Source organism: Gasterosteus aculeatus, chromosome 2 (genome assembly GCF_964276395.1).
Source record: "Gasterosteus aculeatus chromosome 2, fGasAcu3.hap1.1, whole genome shotgun sequence".
Classification (NCBI taxonomy): Eukaryota; Metazoa; Chordata; class Actinopteri; order Perciformes; family Gasterosteidae; genus Gasterosteus; species Gasterosteus aculeatus.
The window spans coordinates 466,431-486,852 of record NC_135689.1 but is presented as its reverse complement, the minus strand read 5'-3'; the positions used below and the strand labels follow the sequence as shown (position 1 = coordinate 486,852).

At 46.1% G+C, this 20,422-nt stretch overlaps 2 protein-coding genes across 6 annotated transcripts in view; both read left to right on the top strand.

The window, feature by feature from the left end:
- plxna3 (plexin A3) overlaps positions 1-11,472 on the top strand; it is a 63,977-nt gene extending 52,505 nt beyond the window's left edge. For 3 of the 4 annotated variants that reach the window (XM_078081073.1, XM_078081079.1, XM_078081081.1), the window contains exons 25-38: positions 308-450; positions 537-692; positions 840-940; positions 1,037-1,103; positions 1,303-1,449; positions 1,678-1,837; positions 1,920-2,023; positions 4,824-4,920; positions 5,036-5,113; positions 5,322-5,434; positions 5,594-5,763; positions 5,853-6,065; positions 7,513-7,663; positions 8,071-11,472. In XM_078081073.1, coding sequence (XP_077937199.1) covers positions 308-450; positions 537-692; positions 840-940; positions 1,037-1,103; positions 1,303-1,449; positions 1,678-1,837; positions 1,920-2,023; positions 4,824-4,920; positions 5,036-5,113; positions 5,322-5,434; positions 5,594-5,763; positions 5,853-6,065; positions 7,513-7,663; positions 8,071-8,166 — 1,796 coding nt within the window. In that variant the 3' untranslated portion in view covers positions 8,167-11,472. The remainder of the gene's footprint in view (positions 1-307; positions 451-536; positions 693-839; positions 941-1,036; positions 1,104-1,302; positions 1,450-1,677; positions 1,838-1,919; positions 2,024-4,823; positions 4,921-5,035; positions 5,114-5,321; positions 5,435-5,593; positions 5,764-5,852; positions 6,066-7,512; positions 7,664-8,070) is intronic. The other variant, XM_078081078.1, reaches the window with a different exon arrangement.
- Positions 11,473-13,187: 1,715 nt separating this feature from the next.
- bcap31 (B cell receptor associated protein 31) lies at positions 13,188-20,362 on the top strand. Of its 2 annotated transcripts, none has more exons than XM_040194335.2 (8): positions 13,188-13,788; positions 14,947-15,046; positions 16,959-17,059; positions 17,603-17,747; positions 18,175-18,310; positions 19,027-19,150; positions 19,344-19,444; positions 19,705-20,362. In XM_040194335.2, exons 2-8 carry the CDS (start codon positions 14,955-14,957, stop codon positions 19,729-19,731), a joined length of 726 nt encoding a protein of 241 aa, XP_040050269.1. In that variant the 5' UTR covers positions 13,188-13,788; positions 14,947-14,954; the 3' UTR covers positions 19,732-20,362. The 2 variants fall into 2 exon arrangements, with proteins under 2 accessions (XP_040050269.1, XP_040050270.1); XM_040194336.2 differs by having other exon boundaries at positions 13,240-13,788; positions 14,919-15,046.
- The last annotated feature ends 60 nt before the right edge of the window (positions 20,363-20,422 follow it).

Genomic DNA, 20,422 nt, shown 5'->3' with positions numbered 1-20,422 from the left:
AGATATTCCGGTTTCCTCTGCTCCTGAACTCCCCTCACGTGTCCTCTCTGTGGACGCAGGGAGCTAGAACTCGTCTCTAGTGCAGAATAACACGATACGCTAAAAGAGTCTTATTGATGTTCAGCGAACTCACACGACTTAATTCATCTGGATGTCATCGGTTCGCTGAGGAGCTCAATACGATGCTCACAACGTATCACACGATGTGTTCAAAGACCGTGGGGCTCGATAAAGAACCTCCGAATGATATACAAAGGGTTTTCTGTTCAAACGGGACCTCCTCTCCCCCCCCCCTCCCCCCTCGCAGCCTTCGCCGAGCTGCAGACAGACATCCAGGAGCTGACCAACGACATGGACGGGGTGAAGATCCCCTTCCTGGAGTACCGGACCTACACCATGAGGGTCATGTTCCCGGGCATCGAGGAGCACCCGGTGCTGAAGGAGCTGGACGTAGGGAGCCCACACACCACTGTGTTCATCCACACATCTGGATATGTGTGTATACTTGTGTGTACATCTGGTTGTCTCTGCCTCAGTCTCCAGCCAACGTGGAAAAGGCTCTGCGTCTCTTCAGCCAGCTGCTCAACAACAAGATGTTCCTGCTGACCTTCATCCACACGCTGGAGGCCCAGAGGTCGTTCTCCATGAGGGACCGCGGCAACGTGGCCTCGCTGCTGATGGCCGCTCTGCAGGTACTCGTATGATGGCCTAAGTACTGCAGATACCTGCAGATACCAGTATGATGGTATGAGGATTGGAGTGAGAAGAGGTTGTTACAGAGGGTGTTTAATAGACGTTTGGGGCTTGTGGTCAGTATCTGACTCCCTACTGGTCTCTAGGGTCGTATGGAATACGCTACAGTGGTGTTAAAACAGCTGCTGGCCGACCTGATCGAGAAGAACCTGGAGAACCGAAACCATCCCAAGCTCCTGCTGAGGAGGTCTGTGCACCTGCTTTGACCGTCGACCTTTGAACCAGGCCACACAGTAGAGCCGTCTGGAGCTGACCTTTGACCTCCGTGTGCATGTGTTTTCAGGACGGAATCCGTGGCTGAGAAGATGCTGACCAACTGGTTCACCTTCCTGCTGCATCGCTTCCTCAAGGTGACTCCCCGTTAGGCTCCTCCTCTTCGGTCCCACTGCGACCAATCAGATCACAGCTCTGCTTGATCAATTCTCAGGAAATTAGAAGGACCGCTTGAATCTTTTAGTGGATGAAGCTGAGGTGAAGGAATCACTCCTGACACTGTCTCTCCACCTGTCTGTCTCTCCACCTGTCTGTCTCCACCTGTCTGTCTCTCAGGAGTGTGCAGGCGAGCCTCTCTTCATGTTGTATTGTGCCATAAAGCAGCAGATGGAAAAAGGTCCGATTGACGCGATCACAGGAGAAGCTCGTTATTCTCTGAGTGAAGACAAACTGATCAGACAGCAGATCGACTACAAGCAGCAGGTTACACTCACACACGCACACACACACACACACACACGCACACACACACACGCACACGCACACACACACACACGTATACATACACACGCACACACACACACACGTATACATACACACACACACACACACGTATACACACACACATATATAGCCAGTCATTAAAGACGCTTCCTTAAGACAATAACGTGTTGTGAAGTTTGGACAGACTTAACGGAACCCCTCCAACAGACCCTGATGTGCATCCCCCCGGAGGGCGAGGCGGTGACGGAGGTCCCGGTAAAGGTGTTGAACTGTGACACGGTGACCCAGGTGAAGGACAAGCTGCTCGACGCCGTCTACAAAGGCATCCCCTTCTCTCAGAGGCCTCAGGCCGACGACATGGACCTCGGTGAGGCTCCGCCCCTTGTTCCTGTGTCACTTCCTGTCACGTGACCGCAGCATGTGACCTTTGTGTGCTTGTCATGTCATAGAGTGGCGACAGGGTCGACTGACCAGGATCATCCTGCAGGACGAAGACGTGACGACAAAGATAGAGAGCGACTGGAAGAGGCTGAACACACTGGCCCACTACCAGGTACACACTAATACACACACACACAGGTACACACACTACCAGGTACACACTAATACACACACACACAGGTACACACACTACCAGGTACACACTAATACACACACACACAGGTACACACACTACCAGGTACACACTAATACACACACACACAGGTACACACACTACCAGGTACACACTAATACACACACACACAGGTACACACACTACCAGGTACACACTAATACACACACACACAGGTACACACACTACCAGGTACACACTAATACACACACACACAGGTACACACACTACCAGGTACACACTAATACACACACACACAGGTACACACACTACCAGGTACACACTAATACACACACACACAGGTACACACACTACCAGGTACACACTAATACACACACACACAGGTACACACACTACCAGGTACACACTAATACACACACACACAGGTACACACACTACCAGGTACACACTAATACACACACACACACAGGTACACACAATACCAGGTACACACTAATACACACACACACACAGGTACACACACTACCAGGTACACACTAATACACACACACACAGGTACACACACTACCAGGTACACACTAATACACACACACACACAGGTACACACACTACCAGGTACACACTAATACACACACACACACAGGTACACACACTACCAGGTACACACTAATACACACACACACACAGGTACACACACTACCAGGTACACACTAATACACACACACACACAGGTACACACACTACCAGGTACACACTAATACACACACACACAGGTACACACACTACCAGGTACACACTAATACACACACACAGGTACACACACTACCAGGTACACACTAATACACACACACACAGGTACACACACTACCAGGTACACACTAATACACACACACACAGGTACACACACTACCAGGTACACACTAATACACACACACAGGTAAACACACTACCAGGTACACACTAATACACACACACACAGGTAAACACACTACCAGGTACACACTAATACACACACACACACAGGTAAACACACTACCAGGTACACACTAATACACACACACACACACACACAGGTAAACACACTACCAGGTACACACTAATACACACACACACAGGTACACACACTACCAGGTACACACTAATACACACACACACAGGTACACACACTACCAGGTACACACTAATACACACACACACAGGTACACACACTACCAGGTACACACTAATACACACACACACACAGGTACACACTAATACACACACACACACAGGTACACACACTACCAGGTACACACTAATACACACACACACAGGTACACACACTACCAGGTACACACTAATACACACACACACACAGGTACACACACTACCAGGTACACACTAATACACACACACACACAGGTACACACACTACCAGGTACACACTAATACACACACACACAGGTACACACACTACCAGGTACACACTAATACACACACACACAGGTACACACACTACCAGGTACACACTAATACACACACACACAGGTACACACACTACCAGGTACACACTAATACACACACACACACAGGTACACACACTACCAGGTACACACTAATACACACACACACACAGGTACACACACTACCAGGTACACACTAATACACACACACACAGGTACACACACTACCAGGTACACACTAATACACACACACACAGGTACACACTAATACACACACACAGGTACACACACTACCAGGTACACACTAATACACACACACACAGGTACACACACTACCAGGTACACACTAATACACACACACACAGGTACACACACTACCAGGTACACACTAATACACACACACAGGTAAACACACTACCAGGTACACACTAATACACACACACACAGGTAAACACACTACCAGGTACACACTAATACACACACACAGGTACACACACTACCAGGTACACACTAATACACACACACACACAGGTACACACACTACCAGGTACACACTAATACACACACACACAGGTACACACACTACCAGGTACACACTAATACACACACACACAGGTACACACACTACCAGGTACACACTAATACACACACACACAGGTACACACACTACCAGGTACACACTAATACACACACACACACAGGTACACACACTACCAGGTACACACTAATACACACACACACACAGGTACACACACTACCAGGTACACACTAATACACACACACACAGGTACACACACTACCAGGTACACACTAATACACACACACACACAGGTACACACACTACCAGGTACACACTAATACACACACACACACAGGTACACACACTACCAGGTACACACTAATACACACACACACAGGTACACACACTACCAGGTACACACTAATACACACACACACACAGGTACACACACTACCAGGTACACACTAATACACACACACACAGGTACACACACTACCAGGTACACACTAATACACACACACACACAGGTACACACACTACCAGGTACACACTAATACACACACACACACAGGTACACACACTACCAGGTACACACTAATACACACACACACAGGTACACACACTACCAGGTACACACTAATACACACACACACAGGTACACACACTACCAGGTACACACTAATACACACACAGGTAAAAGAACCAGAGGAACTGGAGGAACCAGAGGAACCGGAGGAACCAGAGGAACCGGCACTGTGGGGGAATGAAGATCTGATGCTGGATCAGCTGAGTGACAGATGTCTCCGTGTGTTGCTAGGTAACGGACGGCTCTCTGGTGGCGCTGGTCCAGAAGCAGGTTTCTGCCTACAACATTGCCAACTCTTTCACCTTCACCAGATCTCTGAGCAGATACGGTACTCACACACACACACAGTACACATTCATAATACACACAGTACACTACACACTTATACACACGGTACACTACACACTTTCTGTCAGGTAACATTTGTTTCTTCTCGTCTTCAGAGTCGTTACTTAGAACGTCCAGCAGTCCTGATAGTCTGCGATCCAGAGCTCCTATGATCACCCCGGACCAGGAGACGGGTACTGTAGTACTAGTGGTGGTAGAAGTATCAGTAGTATTAGTACTTCTAGTAGTTGTAGTAGAAGTCAATCACATGCTGATGTCACATGCCGTATGTTTACGTGACAAAGACAATGTAGCTACTGCTGTAGTGGTCGTGGTGTTGAGTATTATTGTGTACTCTATGTACTGCGTGTACTTCATTCTACACCTGTTGTGCGCTTCCAGGCACTAAACTGTGGCACCTGGTGAAGAACCACGAGCACAGCGACCAGAGAGAAGGAGACCGAGGCAGCAAGATGGTTTCTGAGATCTACCTGACCAGGCTGCTGGCTACCAAGGTAACCAGCTAACATGCTAACAGCTAATAATCTGTGCTCATTTAAAAGCTGCTTGGAGAGGTAGCTAGTTTCTTCATAGAGTGATATATATATTTTGTGATGATTTAGTCCTTTAAATTGTGGTGGGATAATAAACATGCTTTGGTCCTGACGCACCAGGGGACGCTGCAGAAGTTTGTGGACGACCTGTTTGAGACGGTGTTCAGCACCGCCCACCGGGGCTCTGCTCTCCCATTGGCTATCAAGTACATGTTTGACTTCCTGGATGAGCAGGCCGACAAGCGACAGATCAGCGACCCGGATGTCCGACACACTTGGAAGAGCAACTGGTGAAGAAACTCAAAAGAGAGTGATGATTCTAACGAGACCTGGAGAAAAGCAGATTTACTAAATACGTTTATTCTCTGTGCGTGCGCAGCCTTCCTCTCAGGTTCTGGGTGAACGTCATTAAGAATCCTCAGTTTGTGTTTGACATCCACAAGAGCAGCATCACTGACGCCTGTCTGTCGGTGGTCGCCCAGACCTTCATGGACTCCTGCTCCACTTCCGAACACCGGCTCGGCAAAGACTCCCCGTCCAACAAGCTGCTCTACGCCAAGGACATCCCCAACTACAAGAGCTGGGTGGAGAGGTAGCTAACATGCTAACTAGCTCATAGTCAATAGTACACAGTGTGAGAGCTGGGTGGAGAGGTAGCTAACATGCTAACTGGGTCATATCCAATAGTACACAGCGTGAGAGCTGGGTGGAGAGGTAGCTAACATGCTAACTAGCTCATAGTACACAGTGTGAGATCTGGGTGGAGAGGTAGCTAACATGCTAACTAGCTCATAGTACACAGTGTGAGATCTGGGTGGAGAGGTAGCTAACATGCTAACTGGCTCATAGTCAATAGTACACAGTGTGAGAGCTGGGTGGAGAGGTAGCTAACATGCTAATTAGCTCATAGTACACAGTGTGAGAGCTGGGTGGAGAGGTAGCTAACATGCTAACAAGCTCATAGTACACAGTGTGAGAGCTGGGTGGAGAGGTAGCTAACATGCTAACTAGCTCATAGTACACAGTGTGAGAGCTGGGTGGAGAGGTAGCTAACATGCTAACTAGCTCATAGTACACAGTGTGAGAGCTGGGTGGAGAGGTAGCTAACATGCTAACTAGCTCATAGTACACAGTGTGAGATCTGGGTGGAGAGGTAGCTAACATGCTAACTGGCTCATAGTCAATAGTACACAGTGTGAGAGCTGGGTGGAGAGGTAGCTAACATGCTAATTAGCTCATAGTACACAGTGTGAGAGCTGGGTGGAGAGGTAGCTAACATGCTAACTAGCTCATAGTACACAGTGTGAGAGCTGGGTGGAGAGGTAGCTAACATGCTAACTAGCTCATAGTACACAGTGTGAGAGCTGGGTGGAGAGGTAGCTAACATGCTAACTAGCTCATAGTACACAGTGTGAGAGCTGGGTGGAGAGGTAGCTAACAGGCTAACTAGCTCATAGTACACAGTGTGAGATCTGGGTGGAGAGGTAGCTAACATGCTAACTAGCTCATAGTACACAGTGTGAGATCTGGGTGGAGAGGTAGCTAACATGCTAACTGGCTCATAGCCAATAGTACACAGTGTGAGAGCTGGGTGGAGAGGTAGCTAACATGCTAATTAGCTCATAGTACACAGTGTGAGAGCTGGGTGGAGAGGTAGCTAACATGCTAACTAGCTCATAGTACACAGTGTGAGAGCTGGGTGGAGAGGTAGCTAACATGCTAACTAGCTCATAGTACACAGTGTGAGAGCTGGGTGGAGAGGTAGCTAACATGCTAACTAGCTCATAGTACACAGTGTGAGAGCTGGGTGGAGAGGTAGCTAACATGCTAATTAGCTCATAGTACACAGTGTGAGAGCTGGGTGGAGAGGTAGCTAACATGCTAACTAGCTCATAGTACACAGTGTGAGAGCTGGGTGGAGAGGTAGCTAACATGCTAACTAGCTCATAGTACACAGTGTGAGAGCTGGGTGGAGAGGTAGCTAACATTTAATCGTGTGTGTGTGTGTGTGTGTGTGTGTGTGTGTGTGTGTCCTGCAGGTACTACAGGGACATTACGAAGATGCCCAGTATCAGTGATCAGGACATGGACGCCTACCTGGTGGAGCAGTCCCGTCTGCACGGTACCGAGTTCAACACACTGAGCGCGCTCAGTGAGCTCTACTTCTACATCAACAAGTACAAGGAAGAGGTGTGTGATGATGTCATCAATGTTCCTCTGATGTGACATTGTGAGCAACCAATCAGTGTTTGAAAGTCTGTAAAATGTAGTTTATGTGATAATAAATAGTATATATATACATATATATATATATACTTTTTATATGTATCAAAGTAAATATATATAAAAAGTAAATGTAGTATTTTATTTGCTCATACACAGTATAAGAAGTGGATGAAGAGGTACGCTAACTAGCTTACGTTCGATAGTACTACTACTAGTAGTAATAGCATGTGTACTTACACATGTACTGCTGTGGTGGGGGGACATGTTGACATTCGGAACGTGAAGCGCGTCCAACATTCAGGCGTGACCCTTGTTGTTGTTTTTGTTGACGTGTTGTTTTCTAATCCGTCGTCTCTCTTCCATCTCTGCAGATCCTGACGGCGTTGGACCGCGACGGCTACTGTCGCAAACACAAGCTGAGGCACAAACTGGAGCAAGCCATCAACCTGATGTCTGGGAGCAGCTGAGTGGACAGGGTGGGGACATACTGACCGATGGACCGATGGATGGGGGGGTATGAAGACTGGGGGAGGGGGGCGTGAATGTGTGTCGGAACTGTTCAAACAGTCAAACCGCTGTCAGCCATTAAGCAATGCATCCATCAGCAAGGCGTTGGTCAAGTGATCGATCGATTGGTTTGAGGAGCGATCGGCTGGATGGCTGCGGCCCAAACTACCTCCGTTCCGTCGGGTTTTGGGGCAGAAAAAAACTCAAACCTTTGAGATGAATCTGTGGGTTTTGATTTCCAGTGTCTGCAGGGACAGAAGCTACGGGTTGTCCCGGGCGACAAGCCTACGATGAGACCCGCGCACTCCCCGATCCAACTCGCCACACGGTCCGTTTAGAAGCAGGTCCAGGTCCAGTCAACGCCTCGGACTTCACCTGATCCGGTCTGAAGGATCAAGGGCCCAAGGAGGTCACAGCAAGAACCTTTACCGTGAGAGTCCACGCTAATCCGGCTGGATGCCAAAAGGTCAAGTTCCAATCCGTTTTAAGGAAGGACGCTCCGAGGTCAAACCTCCTGCGACGGACTCGTGAGGTTGTTTCACGCTTCACCGATAGAGAACGAAGCGAAATAACCGACAAACTGCCTCACGTGGAACTTCCTGCTGATTCCCAGAGGACCACGGGCCTCTTCTTCAGGGGGAGCCGACGCGGTTTGACTTGACCTTGGACCGCTTCAACCCAGCGTCTTCAGGCTGAATGACCACTCGATGCTTTCTTCTCTGGACAATCACTCCGTACCACAGCACACTGAGCCCGATGCCTGCCGACCGACCGGTACCTGTGTCCCTGACCCCTGACCTCTCCTCCTCGCTCCATTCCTTACACCCCTCAACCCGTTCCCTCCCTTTCCTCTTTGGCCGTCCTATTGGCCAGGAAGACTTTTAGTAACGTACTGCCCGACCAGTCAAGACTGTGGAATCCGCCAGAACCGTAAATCTTAACTGTATCCAGAATCACATTTTGAATACATTCCAGCTCTGTAGACGAGCGGATGGACGTGCTAACGTGCTAACGCTAATGCGGACCGTTGAGGACAAGAACCGCCCTGGAAAAGGGGGATTTCGGGTTCAGCACCAGTTGGCGAGCCTTCGCACATCCGCCCACACAGCCATGCTAACCGCACCCAGGGGAAATACTGTGCCATGTGAAGAACCGGACCGGATCGTGTCAGAACTGGACCGGACTCGGACCAAAACCGGATGAAAAACCAGCCCGGAGTGGCGTTTTCGACCGGACTCAAGGACTTTTAAGACTTGTGGCCATAATTGTAAACAACAAAAGAATGAAGATAATAATAATAATAATAATAATGATGGTGATAAAGTATAAGTTAAACACTACAAAAACAAAGGAGAAAATAACTATGAAATGTTAACGTGTAATAAGAACTTTGTGGATTTTAAGGAGGTGAACTTGTATAAAGCTGAACGTTCGGGGGGGGCGGGGCTTAATATGTTGCATGTGGAGTCTGTTGATTTCCAATAAGGTCACCATGACGACGTAATCGCTGGACTTCTTTAACCCGTCTTCAGAACACAACCCCCCCTCGTGTGTGTGTGTGTGTGTGTGTGTGTGTGTGTGTGTGTGTGTGTGTGTGTGTCAATTAAAAACCTTTTTATCTCATTTGCAACGATTTGAATTATCACATTTTCATCTTTCAGGCTTCTGAAAAATCTCCAATTGGACTTTTAGTTGTTTTTATTTATTAGGAGGAGGAGGAGGGCTGAGGGGTCGGGGGGGTCAAAGGGTCAAAGGAAGAAGGAAGAGCCTAATTAAACACAGAAGGATGCTAAAGTGTGTGTGTGGGCTTAATACTGATCATTGAGGAAACCCCTTCATCTAACTGAGGAAGAGGAGAACAAGATGTATTAATCTGTTTTATAACTAGTCCAGCTTCACTTAAAGAAAGCATTACAAATTATAATATGAATAATAATAATAAACGTATTTACATGAAGCTTGAGGCAGTAGATGCTTTTATTATTAATCACAAACAAATGAAGTTTAAAAGAAGCTTCTGTTTACAATGAGTTCAATGATGTCGTACAGCCACGACATCTAGGAAATAAAAAGGTGTGTGTGTGTGTGTGTGTGTGTGTGTGTGTGTGTGCGTGTGTGTGTGTGTGTGTGTGTGCACGCGCGCAGCACACAGCAGGGGGGGAGGTAAATGAGACTTAAGAGGCCGTTGGCCACGTCTAATTCCTGGAACAGAATACAAAGCAATGTGGCTCAGAGTTCAACGTTGTCCTGCGGTTAGATATTTATTTATTGTTTTTATTTCTCCTTTAATTTATTTTTTAGACGAGTGATATTTATTGTTGGTGGACCAACACAGTTTCATTGGTTTGTAGAGACGACACACATACACACTCACTGACACACACACACACACACACACTGGTGCATTCTGGGGATGATCTATTTTCTGACTTTTATATTGATCAGAGATCAAACATAGCGACCCCTCCATAGATTATCATCAATAACTTGTTGCACTGACCTCCCATTGAATAGCTATGGGAGTTTCCTGACCCCGCCCCCTTGCCAAGGCCCTCCCACTCCCAGTGATTGGCCGACCCGGCCGTGTCATTGTATCACAGCGACAGCAAAACCACTGGACTCGCTGAGCGTAAAGGGGGGTCAGATGTCTTTACTGTACCATACTAGAATTATTATCATTATTATTTCTTTATGTTATTGATCCGGCGATAACTCCACCTGTCAAGCCCCCTTCTGGTCCACGTTAGGCCCCTCTGGGTCCTCTTACGGGTCCCCGGCCGCTGCCTCACTCCGGACCCGTCTCTCATTTCAGGAGAGGTCGTTAATTCTGGCTGCGTTTCGGGGGTCTTCTCATCGACCGTCGTCTGTCATTGGCCAATCAAAACATGCACGTGATGACATCACAGCCACGTCGCCTTCATGCAGCGCCTCCCAGGATGTAGCCAGGGCCCATGTTTTGATACCATTCTCCGTTGCCTTGTTTTTTATTTAGTTTAATTTAGTTGAACATGTAATGATGATGAGTGTTCTTCATGTAATAGCCTGTGTCCGTTTTATACCATTGCCATTGCCTTCTGCTGAGTTTGTATATTTGTGTGATTTCACTAAAGTGTAATGGAAACGTTTCATGTTTTTAATGTTTCAGACTAATTCCACTTTTAACGAGTTAAAGCTTCTGAATAAACAGATCACTTTTCAAAGAGCAGGAAGCTTCATGGTCAAGAGTTTCACAATAAAAGCAAGTTCTACAGGTTTCTGTCACAAAACAGTATTTCATTAATATAAATATTAACCTTTTATACTTTTTTTCTTTCTTTTAAAAAAAATATTTGGACAAGTTCGGCGGGTCGGATTAAAAAGTCCAAGTATGAGACCTGTGAGCCGTGCTGGATTGGAGTTGGCGAATGACCCGGAAGTAGTGTAAGTGGTGTCATGATGAGAGCTGTTCACAAGAAAAGGAGCTCCGATGCTTCCTTACTTCATCTAAGCTGCTTCTTTGTAGCCCATTTTCAGAGAAATTGTAGTTTGCACCTCGTAAATTCTAATATTGCTGTCTCAAGGAATTGTGGGACAGAATTATCTCCTGTCCTTTTGTAGAAAAAGGTCCAGTGGTTCCTCAGGAGCCAAGTAAGGAAGCATTGAAGCTCCTTTCCTTAGTCTATTTGAACTCAGCCCTTGCTAATGAGGCGCTCAGTGTTTGTGGGGAGATGAAAATACCCACAATCCCTCAGCGTTCCTCTCCAGAGATTAGAGCTCTTCTTTCTACCAACATTTAATGAATTCAAGTTCTTACTTGAAGTATTTTACTTCAAGCTCCATTATAAATACACACATATAACAGACATAAAATAATTAGTTCAAATCTCTCAATGGATCCGATCCGAGTTGTTAAACAGTGGAACATCTTTCTAAAGGAGATGAAGAGGAGGAGATGAAGAGGAGCAGCTGTAGTTCTTTACTGGATCACACTGACAGGTTTATATCTACTTTGTATTCATATTGGATGGAAGAACAACATACAAACGTAACTGAGGTGAACATTTAATTCAGGGCTTCTGTATCACATCACTCAGCATTACCTTCATAAAGGATTCATAAAGTAAAGAGGAGGTTTGATATAACAACAATAATTAATCAGCAACACATACCACACGCACTCCTACCGTTTGTCTCCTGGTTACTCAAGAGGCCGATAACGGCCTTCCAGCAGTTAAATGCACAAACATCACTATAAATTACATTGTAAATCTATCAATGCCTCTGAACCTCATCGGTGTCGCTACATCAATAGTGATGAACCTCTTAGTATTTTATGTATATAGTATAGTGATCAATGAGGCGATACACCGTGAGATACGTGACATCATTAGTGATTAACGTCATAGTATTTAATATCTATGATACAGTGATCAATCAACCTTAGATCTAAATGACAACCAGCTTCTGATACCTCATTCTTTCTTTTCTTCTTCTTTTCGTTCTTTTTTGGTTTTGAATAATTACAAATATTTCTCTCTGACTAATCTTGTGGCATTTTTAGCTGAACATAAATCAATGAATACAATACATCCAAAGAATACAGTTATTAACAGTGTAGGTTGGGTTTCAGTTAAGAATTAGTTGAATACCATTGTAATCAAAATGTCAATCAAACGCGACCCAGGACCTGTTAACCTGGCTGCTAGGAACCTCAGCGTGACACTGCTCATCCTTCTGGACCTCTCCAGAGCGCGACACATTTCAGGCTGAGAGAAGAACACAACTAAACGTTAGTTTATAATCACACAACAAAAGAAAAGGAGCAAAGCAAGTTCAGTCTAGCGACTTTGAGACACAGCGACAACGTGATGGGTGAGCGAGCTGACGCCTGCGACTCCACTTCCACTAAGCTGCGTAGTTCTGATGCAGACGCATGTTAGTGACGTCAGTCTGCAGCGGCAATGATACGTCACTGTTTAAATATAACCGCCGCAAGGAATTGTGGGCCGGGATTATCTTCCCTTTGGTAAAGGATCGACCAGTGGTGCTTCCCCTACCATCATAACAAGGGGGCGCCAACATGGAAAAGTGTGTAATAAAAAATATATAAAATTACATTTTTTATATTTTTGTTGTTATTTTTCCAGCACGGAAGCTCCACACTGACATGAGATGTCGGGAATACGTCCGTGTGGCGCCGTTTGCCCGACTACACCCCCCGGAGTGTTAAACTTTCTTCTTCTTCTTCTAGTTAGAGGTTTATTACCGCCACCATGTGGACGGCAGACGGAGCAGGAGTTTATGCAGAACATGAAGAGTAGTGGTAAACCGAGGAAACACTGGGTTCCTACGCTAAAGCAGCCGAGGAAGGAGGCGTTGAAGCTCCTCCCTTAGTTTGCTTAGACGCTTGCACTACTTCCGGGTCATTTCACTCTGCGAGGATCCTTCCTGAGAAGATTGTCGTTAAGACACCGGAAGCCGGAAGTGTCTTTCAACCGGAAGACAGGCCAAGCAAGAGGCTACCCACCAGCTAACCTGCGGCCTGTGCTCCTCACCAGCGCGTCCACCCGTCAGTCCGAGTGTCTTCGCGGGACTCTTCCCAGGTGAGTGTCACCTGCTGACAGATAACGAGTGCTGAAGTTTAGCAGAGACCCCAGAAGCTAACCTCGGCTAACTAGTTCCGCCTGCTAACTGTAACTTGGTGAGCTGCGTTTGTTAGTGGACGTTTTAACACATCAGAGCAATGTGTACGTAGGGACAGGTATAACACACCAGCAAGTAGACGGAGCCCCCAGCTAGCTAGTTCACTTCCTTACGGGCAACGTTTCAACCAACAGACGGTGACGAGCTAAATAGGTTTGTTTCCAGTAGATATACGGGCCCGTGTCCTCGGGTAATACCGACGGTTTTCTCTTTTAAACCGGTCTTGTGACGGTGGGTGTTACAGAATGTAAAGTGTTTCTTGCTGCGTTAGTTATATTTGAGTGCTAGTTTATTCTAATTGGCTTTTATTAGTATGTTTTTATCATTTGTTAGTTACAGATCGTGTTGCAATCTGAAAAGACGTGAAGTTTCTTTGCCGTGACGTCAGCAGCCCCCCCACCGATCAGCTGATCACATGAAGTGATTTATGATCACGTGCTCAACATTACAGACGCAATTATAACTGGATACGATCATTAAATCTGTTTCAATGTTATTGGTCGTGACTGCAGTGCATTTATATACAAATCTACTTCAATGGGTTTCAAACAATAAGTCAACTTTTTCTAAATTTTAATTAATAATTAAGTTCCGTGGTTGAATCGTGGAACTAAATACGTTTTTCCACTCGTAAAATAATTTTATTCAATTTGTAAACCGTAAAGGGTTTAATGACGTTCATCCAAACTGAGCTGGAATGATTAGTTATTGATCTATCAATCAGCATGTAATCCGCTGCCTTTCTTTGTTTTCTATTAACTGAATACATCTTTTTTTTTTGGTCCGATTTATATTAATTGATATTGATCTGTCTTTATTTTCACATTGTTGTTTCTGTGATGAACTGGTAGAAAACCAAACCAGGAACATTGAATCATCCAGACCTTTACATGAACTAATCAGGCTCTGCCTCTGATCGCCGTATTGATCGCCGTATTGATCGCCTATCTTAAATAGGTCCTGTGTAGTTTCTGTCGTATTTGTATTGATGCATGAGGGATAACGCCTGTCTCATGGTGTTTTTATGCAGATTAAAGACTTCTGTATTTGATCTTCAGGGGACGAGATGAGTCTTCAGTGGACGGCCGTGGCCACCTTCCTCTATGGAGAGGTCTTCTTCGTCCTGCTGCTCTGCATCCCGTTCATCTCCCCCAAGAGGTACCGAGCTCCCGGTTCTTCATCGGGGAAGTTTAGTGTGACCTCATCAGAAGGAAGGGGAGCGTCGTAAAGAAAAAAAAACCTACTACGCAAAACTCTTCTTTTAAAATGAAAGTTTAATCTTCTCTCAAACAAAGAAGTCTGTTTGGATCATTAAAAACATGCATGTATCATTTAAAATGTATATAAATATTTAATGTATAAACTATGATAAATCACTGGCGGGCCAGCGTTTCTGAGATTGCAGTGAGACGAGGAGAAAAGGTTGTGCCGGTTGGTTGTTCCGGTTGGTTGTTCCGGTTGGTTGTGCCGGTTGGTTGTTCCGGTTGGTTGTGCCGGTTGGTTGTGCCGGTTGGTTGTGCCGGTTGGTTGTGTGTTTCAGCCTGGTTTGTACCATTTATTATTCTACATGGATCATCAGAACTCTCAGCCCCCCCCTCCTTTATGAGTTTGCAGGTAGGCTTTGTCTTCTGTGTGTGTGTGTGTATGTATGTATGTATGTATGTATGAATATAATATATATATATATATATTATATATAATATATTCATCTGCAGCAGTAGATGGCGTCGGCTGCAGCGTCATCAGGGAGAAGGTTAGATACGTGTGCATCTCGGCCTTCAGTCATCCAGGTGACCTGAAGCTGGAATAAGTATCTGTTGTTTAAACCAAGCTAGTGTGCTAAATGGTAGTTGATTCTACTGTTTTAAGTTTAACCTGATTGCTAGTTTGCTTTAGGGCTGTCAACAAATATTCAGATATTTAGCAAATAAAATTAAAACGTCAGCGCGGCGGTCTGCTCAGTGGACGCGCGCCGGATACCGACTGCATGTCGCGTGAATAAAACAGACCAGATCTTCTACAGCAGCTTCATGCTTTGATTATTTGTCGTTCTGTGTTTACAGCTCAGCGTCGCTGCGTGAAACCGTCACTTACTGAATGAAGCCGGACGGGTTTGGGACAAGAACCACGACATTAAACTGCACTGAACTCCTGATCAGCACTTGTGTGTAATATATATATATATATATATATATATATATAATATAGAGAGAGAGAATTGGTTAATTTTTGTGTAGGTAATATATTTAAATAAATGACCTATACAAGTAGTTTATGTCTCGTATTAATCAGTCCAGTTATTGACTCGTCTAATGAGCAAAAAGATATTCGAAGATCTGTGGCGTTTTTCACAGCGAACATTTGAAGGTCATTTTTGAGCGATTTTGACAGCCCTATTTTGCTTTAACCGTTTTTAGTGCCGGTTCTTGCTGGATTAAGTTGCCCTCCCATCTTTTGATCGGTTCGACCCGATCAGGTTGTTGATTAAGGTGTCAAGCGGTTGTTGTGCTTTTTGAGGGCAATCAACCTTTTGTTTCCTAGATGACGGGGAGTATGAACAAGAGGTTGGGTGACGCACGAAGACGAGCAGAACAAAGACGAGGAGTCTTTCGTAGCGTCTTCAGGGCGCCTGAATGCGGCGCCGTTTCCTGCTATTTTTAATAACGTCTTTGCTCCCTGTATCTCTACCTGGTTCCACTCTCTTCCTGCACAATGAGCAGAGCTGAAATGATTCTACGCGTCTGGTTCTGACACTGTACACATACTGTTAATGGTTCATGTTTTGTCCATAATTTGAGGTAAAAAAAGAACTAAAGTTTTGCTTCAGTATGTTTTCTAAGTATTGTTTTAGCACTGATGTCACGATAACCCCGAACAATACTCGTCCCTAGTGGAGACTCTTTTGGGGGCTAATTGAAATGTTTGGGGAAACTCTGCACACTTTACTATTCTCATTGTTAGTTTAAATACATTTTATCATTTATACACCGAGATTTCTACTCATGGAAGTTCAGTTTGAAGTCATGGAAAGATGAACCCTGTTATCTAACCGGGCTGGTTTGTGCTCCAGGTGGAGTAAGATCTTCAAGTCTCGGCTCATCCAGACCATCGCCATCTATGGGAACACCTCCTTCATGGTGGCCATCGCCATCCTCGTCTTCCTGCTCATCGGTACGTTTGGAGATGGAGTCTGTGACCAGCAGGGGGCGACACAAGCTCACGTAACCAGGACACGTTTATCACCACGATACGTCAAACAGTGCACGAGGAATCAAACAGGATTTAATGCTATGGGTTTAAAATAAAGTGATAAAAGTTACAAGTATTTAAAAGGTAGAAATAAAGTTCACCAGTGAACAGAAAGTGACGTGTGATAAAGAGGAGAACACGAGGTCTTAATCTCCAGCATGATGTTCATTTAGTAAATGATGGTCCATTAAGAGTCAAACAGACCATGAAGCAGGGGACGCTTTAGGGCGGGGCTACACGCTGATTGACAGGTCTCTGCCGGCCACGTATAGTAACGAGAGCTGTCAATATTAATTGACTATTGAAAAAAAGAAAATGAACTAATTAATTACATTTTATCACAATAATGTTTGACTGCATCAGTTTTGTTTCGGCCGTCTTAAGCTGTCAGTAAAGGAAGTGACGTTAAAACATCTCACGAGGACCGTGTGTGTGAGCGGTGACTTCACGTGTCGTGTGTCGTAGACGCCGTCCGGGAGGTGAGGAAGTACAGCGTGACGGAGAAGGTGGATCTGACCAACAACCCGACGGCCATCGAACACATTCACATGAAGCTGTTCAGAGCGCAGAGGAACGAGTACATCGCCGGCTTCGCCCTGCTGCTCTGCCTGTGAGACGCACGCACACACACACACACGCACACACACACGCAGCGCCAGCACGGATACATTGGCTAAATGTTTTTCAAAGGTCAACATGTAGAACCCCCTCACTGTGGGTCCCTATGACATCATCACATGGTAACATAAGCACACCCAAGCTGGGAAATGTCAGAGGTAACACATGCGCGGGGGGGGGGGCTATATTTGGTGAGATGTCAGTGTGACGGATGACTTGACACACAGTCATGTGAGAAACTGAGTGGACGTCAGTGAATATATAGATGGTTCATATTTATTTTTCACATACGTGTTCTACTTATGCTGCTCAGTCTTTTCTCCAGAGGAGCAGGACTTTTATCTCAAAGGTCCCGCCCACGCTGGGAGGACCTGGTGAATCTCTTCCTCGTTGGTGAATCTCTTCTTTGTGTGTTTCAGACTCCTGCGGCGTATCGCCACCCTGCTCTCCCAGCAGGCCACGCTCATGGCGTCCAACGAGGCCTTCAGGAAGCAGGCGGAGGGCGCCAGCGCCGCCGCCAAGAAGTACATGGAGGAGAACGAGCTGCTGCAGGAGGTGCAGGCGCACGCACACGCACACACACACACACACACGCACACTGGTAATCTGAGCTGTTTTATGGGGTGAAAAGATCACCAAGTCTTCTGCTAAAAAGAGAAATTGCTTCATCTGCATGTGACGCACACACACACACACACATGCACACACACGCACACGCACAGTACCAGTCAAAGGTTTGGACACACCTTTTAACAAATGGATATTTTAAGTTCTAAATCAAGTCTACGAGGTAACTGCACACAAGGTGTGTGTGTGTGTGTGTATTAAATAAGTGACCAGACACACACACATCACAGTATTTAGATTGTTGCTTCCTCCTCGTCACCTCTTGGTGTTTTCATCAGATGCTAAATGCTCCGCGTCACTCACAAGTCCCTCCTTCCTGTCGGAGGAAGCTGTCGCTCTTCTCCACGTGTGGCTACTTGAATTCTATTGGCTCTGACGATGGAAAGGCGGGTCAGACTTGATGGGACGAGGGTTGTCTCCATCACATACACCTGGTCCTCATCCTGATGTCTCCTAAGGACAAAGACAGACTTTTATGTTCCTTTTAACCTCTGCTGGGACGCTGAGGCCTTCAGACGGGCCTGCAGGTGCATCGTGGGTGTGAGCGGCTCTTTGAGCAGCAGCTGCTCCTCCTGCGCTGTGACGTCCGTCTCCTCCTGATGACGCCAAATATTTGTTTCTAAGAAACGTTTTGATCTGAACAGAAACTCCAGGACGCGGGCGTGGAGGGACTGGAGGGCGGAACCAAAGGAGGCGCACAGGGGGAGAGCAAGGGTCTGAAGGAGGAGGTGAAGACACTGAAGGAGGAGCTGGAAAGCAGCAGGAAAGGTGGGGGCGGAGCTTGTCTTCTGGGTGACGTCAGGGTCCTCACCGTCCCGTGACATGAATGTTTGTCCAAAACCATCAGGGTTCAAATAACGTGATCTGTGAGTTCTGTCACATGTTGGACTGTCGCTGTGCTGAAATACAAGATGTACTGTGTACTCTGCTGATGTACTTTCTGTGTACTCGTGTTCTTCAGCTCTTCAGAAGTCTGACAGCGACGTTCAAGCGATGAAGAAACAGGCGGAGAATCTGACTGTAGAATATGACCGACTGCTGGAGGAGCACAGCAAGCTGCTGGTAACGCACACGCACACGGACATACACGCACACGGACACGGACATACACGCACACGGACACGCACATACACGCACACGGACACGCACACGGACATACACGCACACGCACACGGACATACACGCACACGCACACGGACATACACGCACACGCACACGGACATACACGCACACGGACATACACGCACACGGACACGGACATACACGCATGAACCAAACATCTTCTCTGAATTTGTTTTCTCCGCTCTGTTCTCGGTCTGCAGGCAACCAGCGACAAGAAGTGTGACTGAGGAAGGCGGGCCGTGTGCAGCGTCATCGTGATGTCACTTCCTGTCCTGCATCAGCTGACTGATTATGATTCTGAGCGATGAATGTTTGGACGTCTTTGTACGAGTTCAACAAGTAATAAATAAAGTCGATCCTCTGCACGCGCATGTTGGTGCTGTTGGACTCCTACAAAGTTCCGTCTTTATGGAGACAAACGCCGACAAGTAAATTGTCTTTTTTGGGTGTTTGTTTATATTTGAGTGTTTACGCTTTACTTTTGTTTTCTGCGTCTCAAGGCTTCACCTGCCTGTTAAAACTGAACTTCCTGTTCATTGGATGAGCAACACAGTTCTGTGACATCACAGCAGGAAACGCGTTCATAATGTCATTGAAGCAATTCGACTTTATGATCTCAGAATGTTGAAGGGGAGAAACTTTTATTTTGAAAATCCTGTTTGTTCCTCCGGTTGAGGTTTCACTTTAAAATCCGATGTGTTCAGAGAGCAAAGTCATTCCAGTCGACTTATTGATGAGAAGTTATTGCTTGTGATCGGTTGAGTCCTGTTTACGTTGTTTATTTCTACGGTTTGTTTCCGTTTTCTCTCCTTGTTTTAATTGTTCTGGTAACTGAAATAAACACGCGGCACAAACTGATGATTTCAGCCTGTTTATTTTACCGTTAATCTTCATCTAGTATTTAGTATCTCACACTAG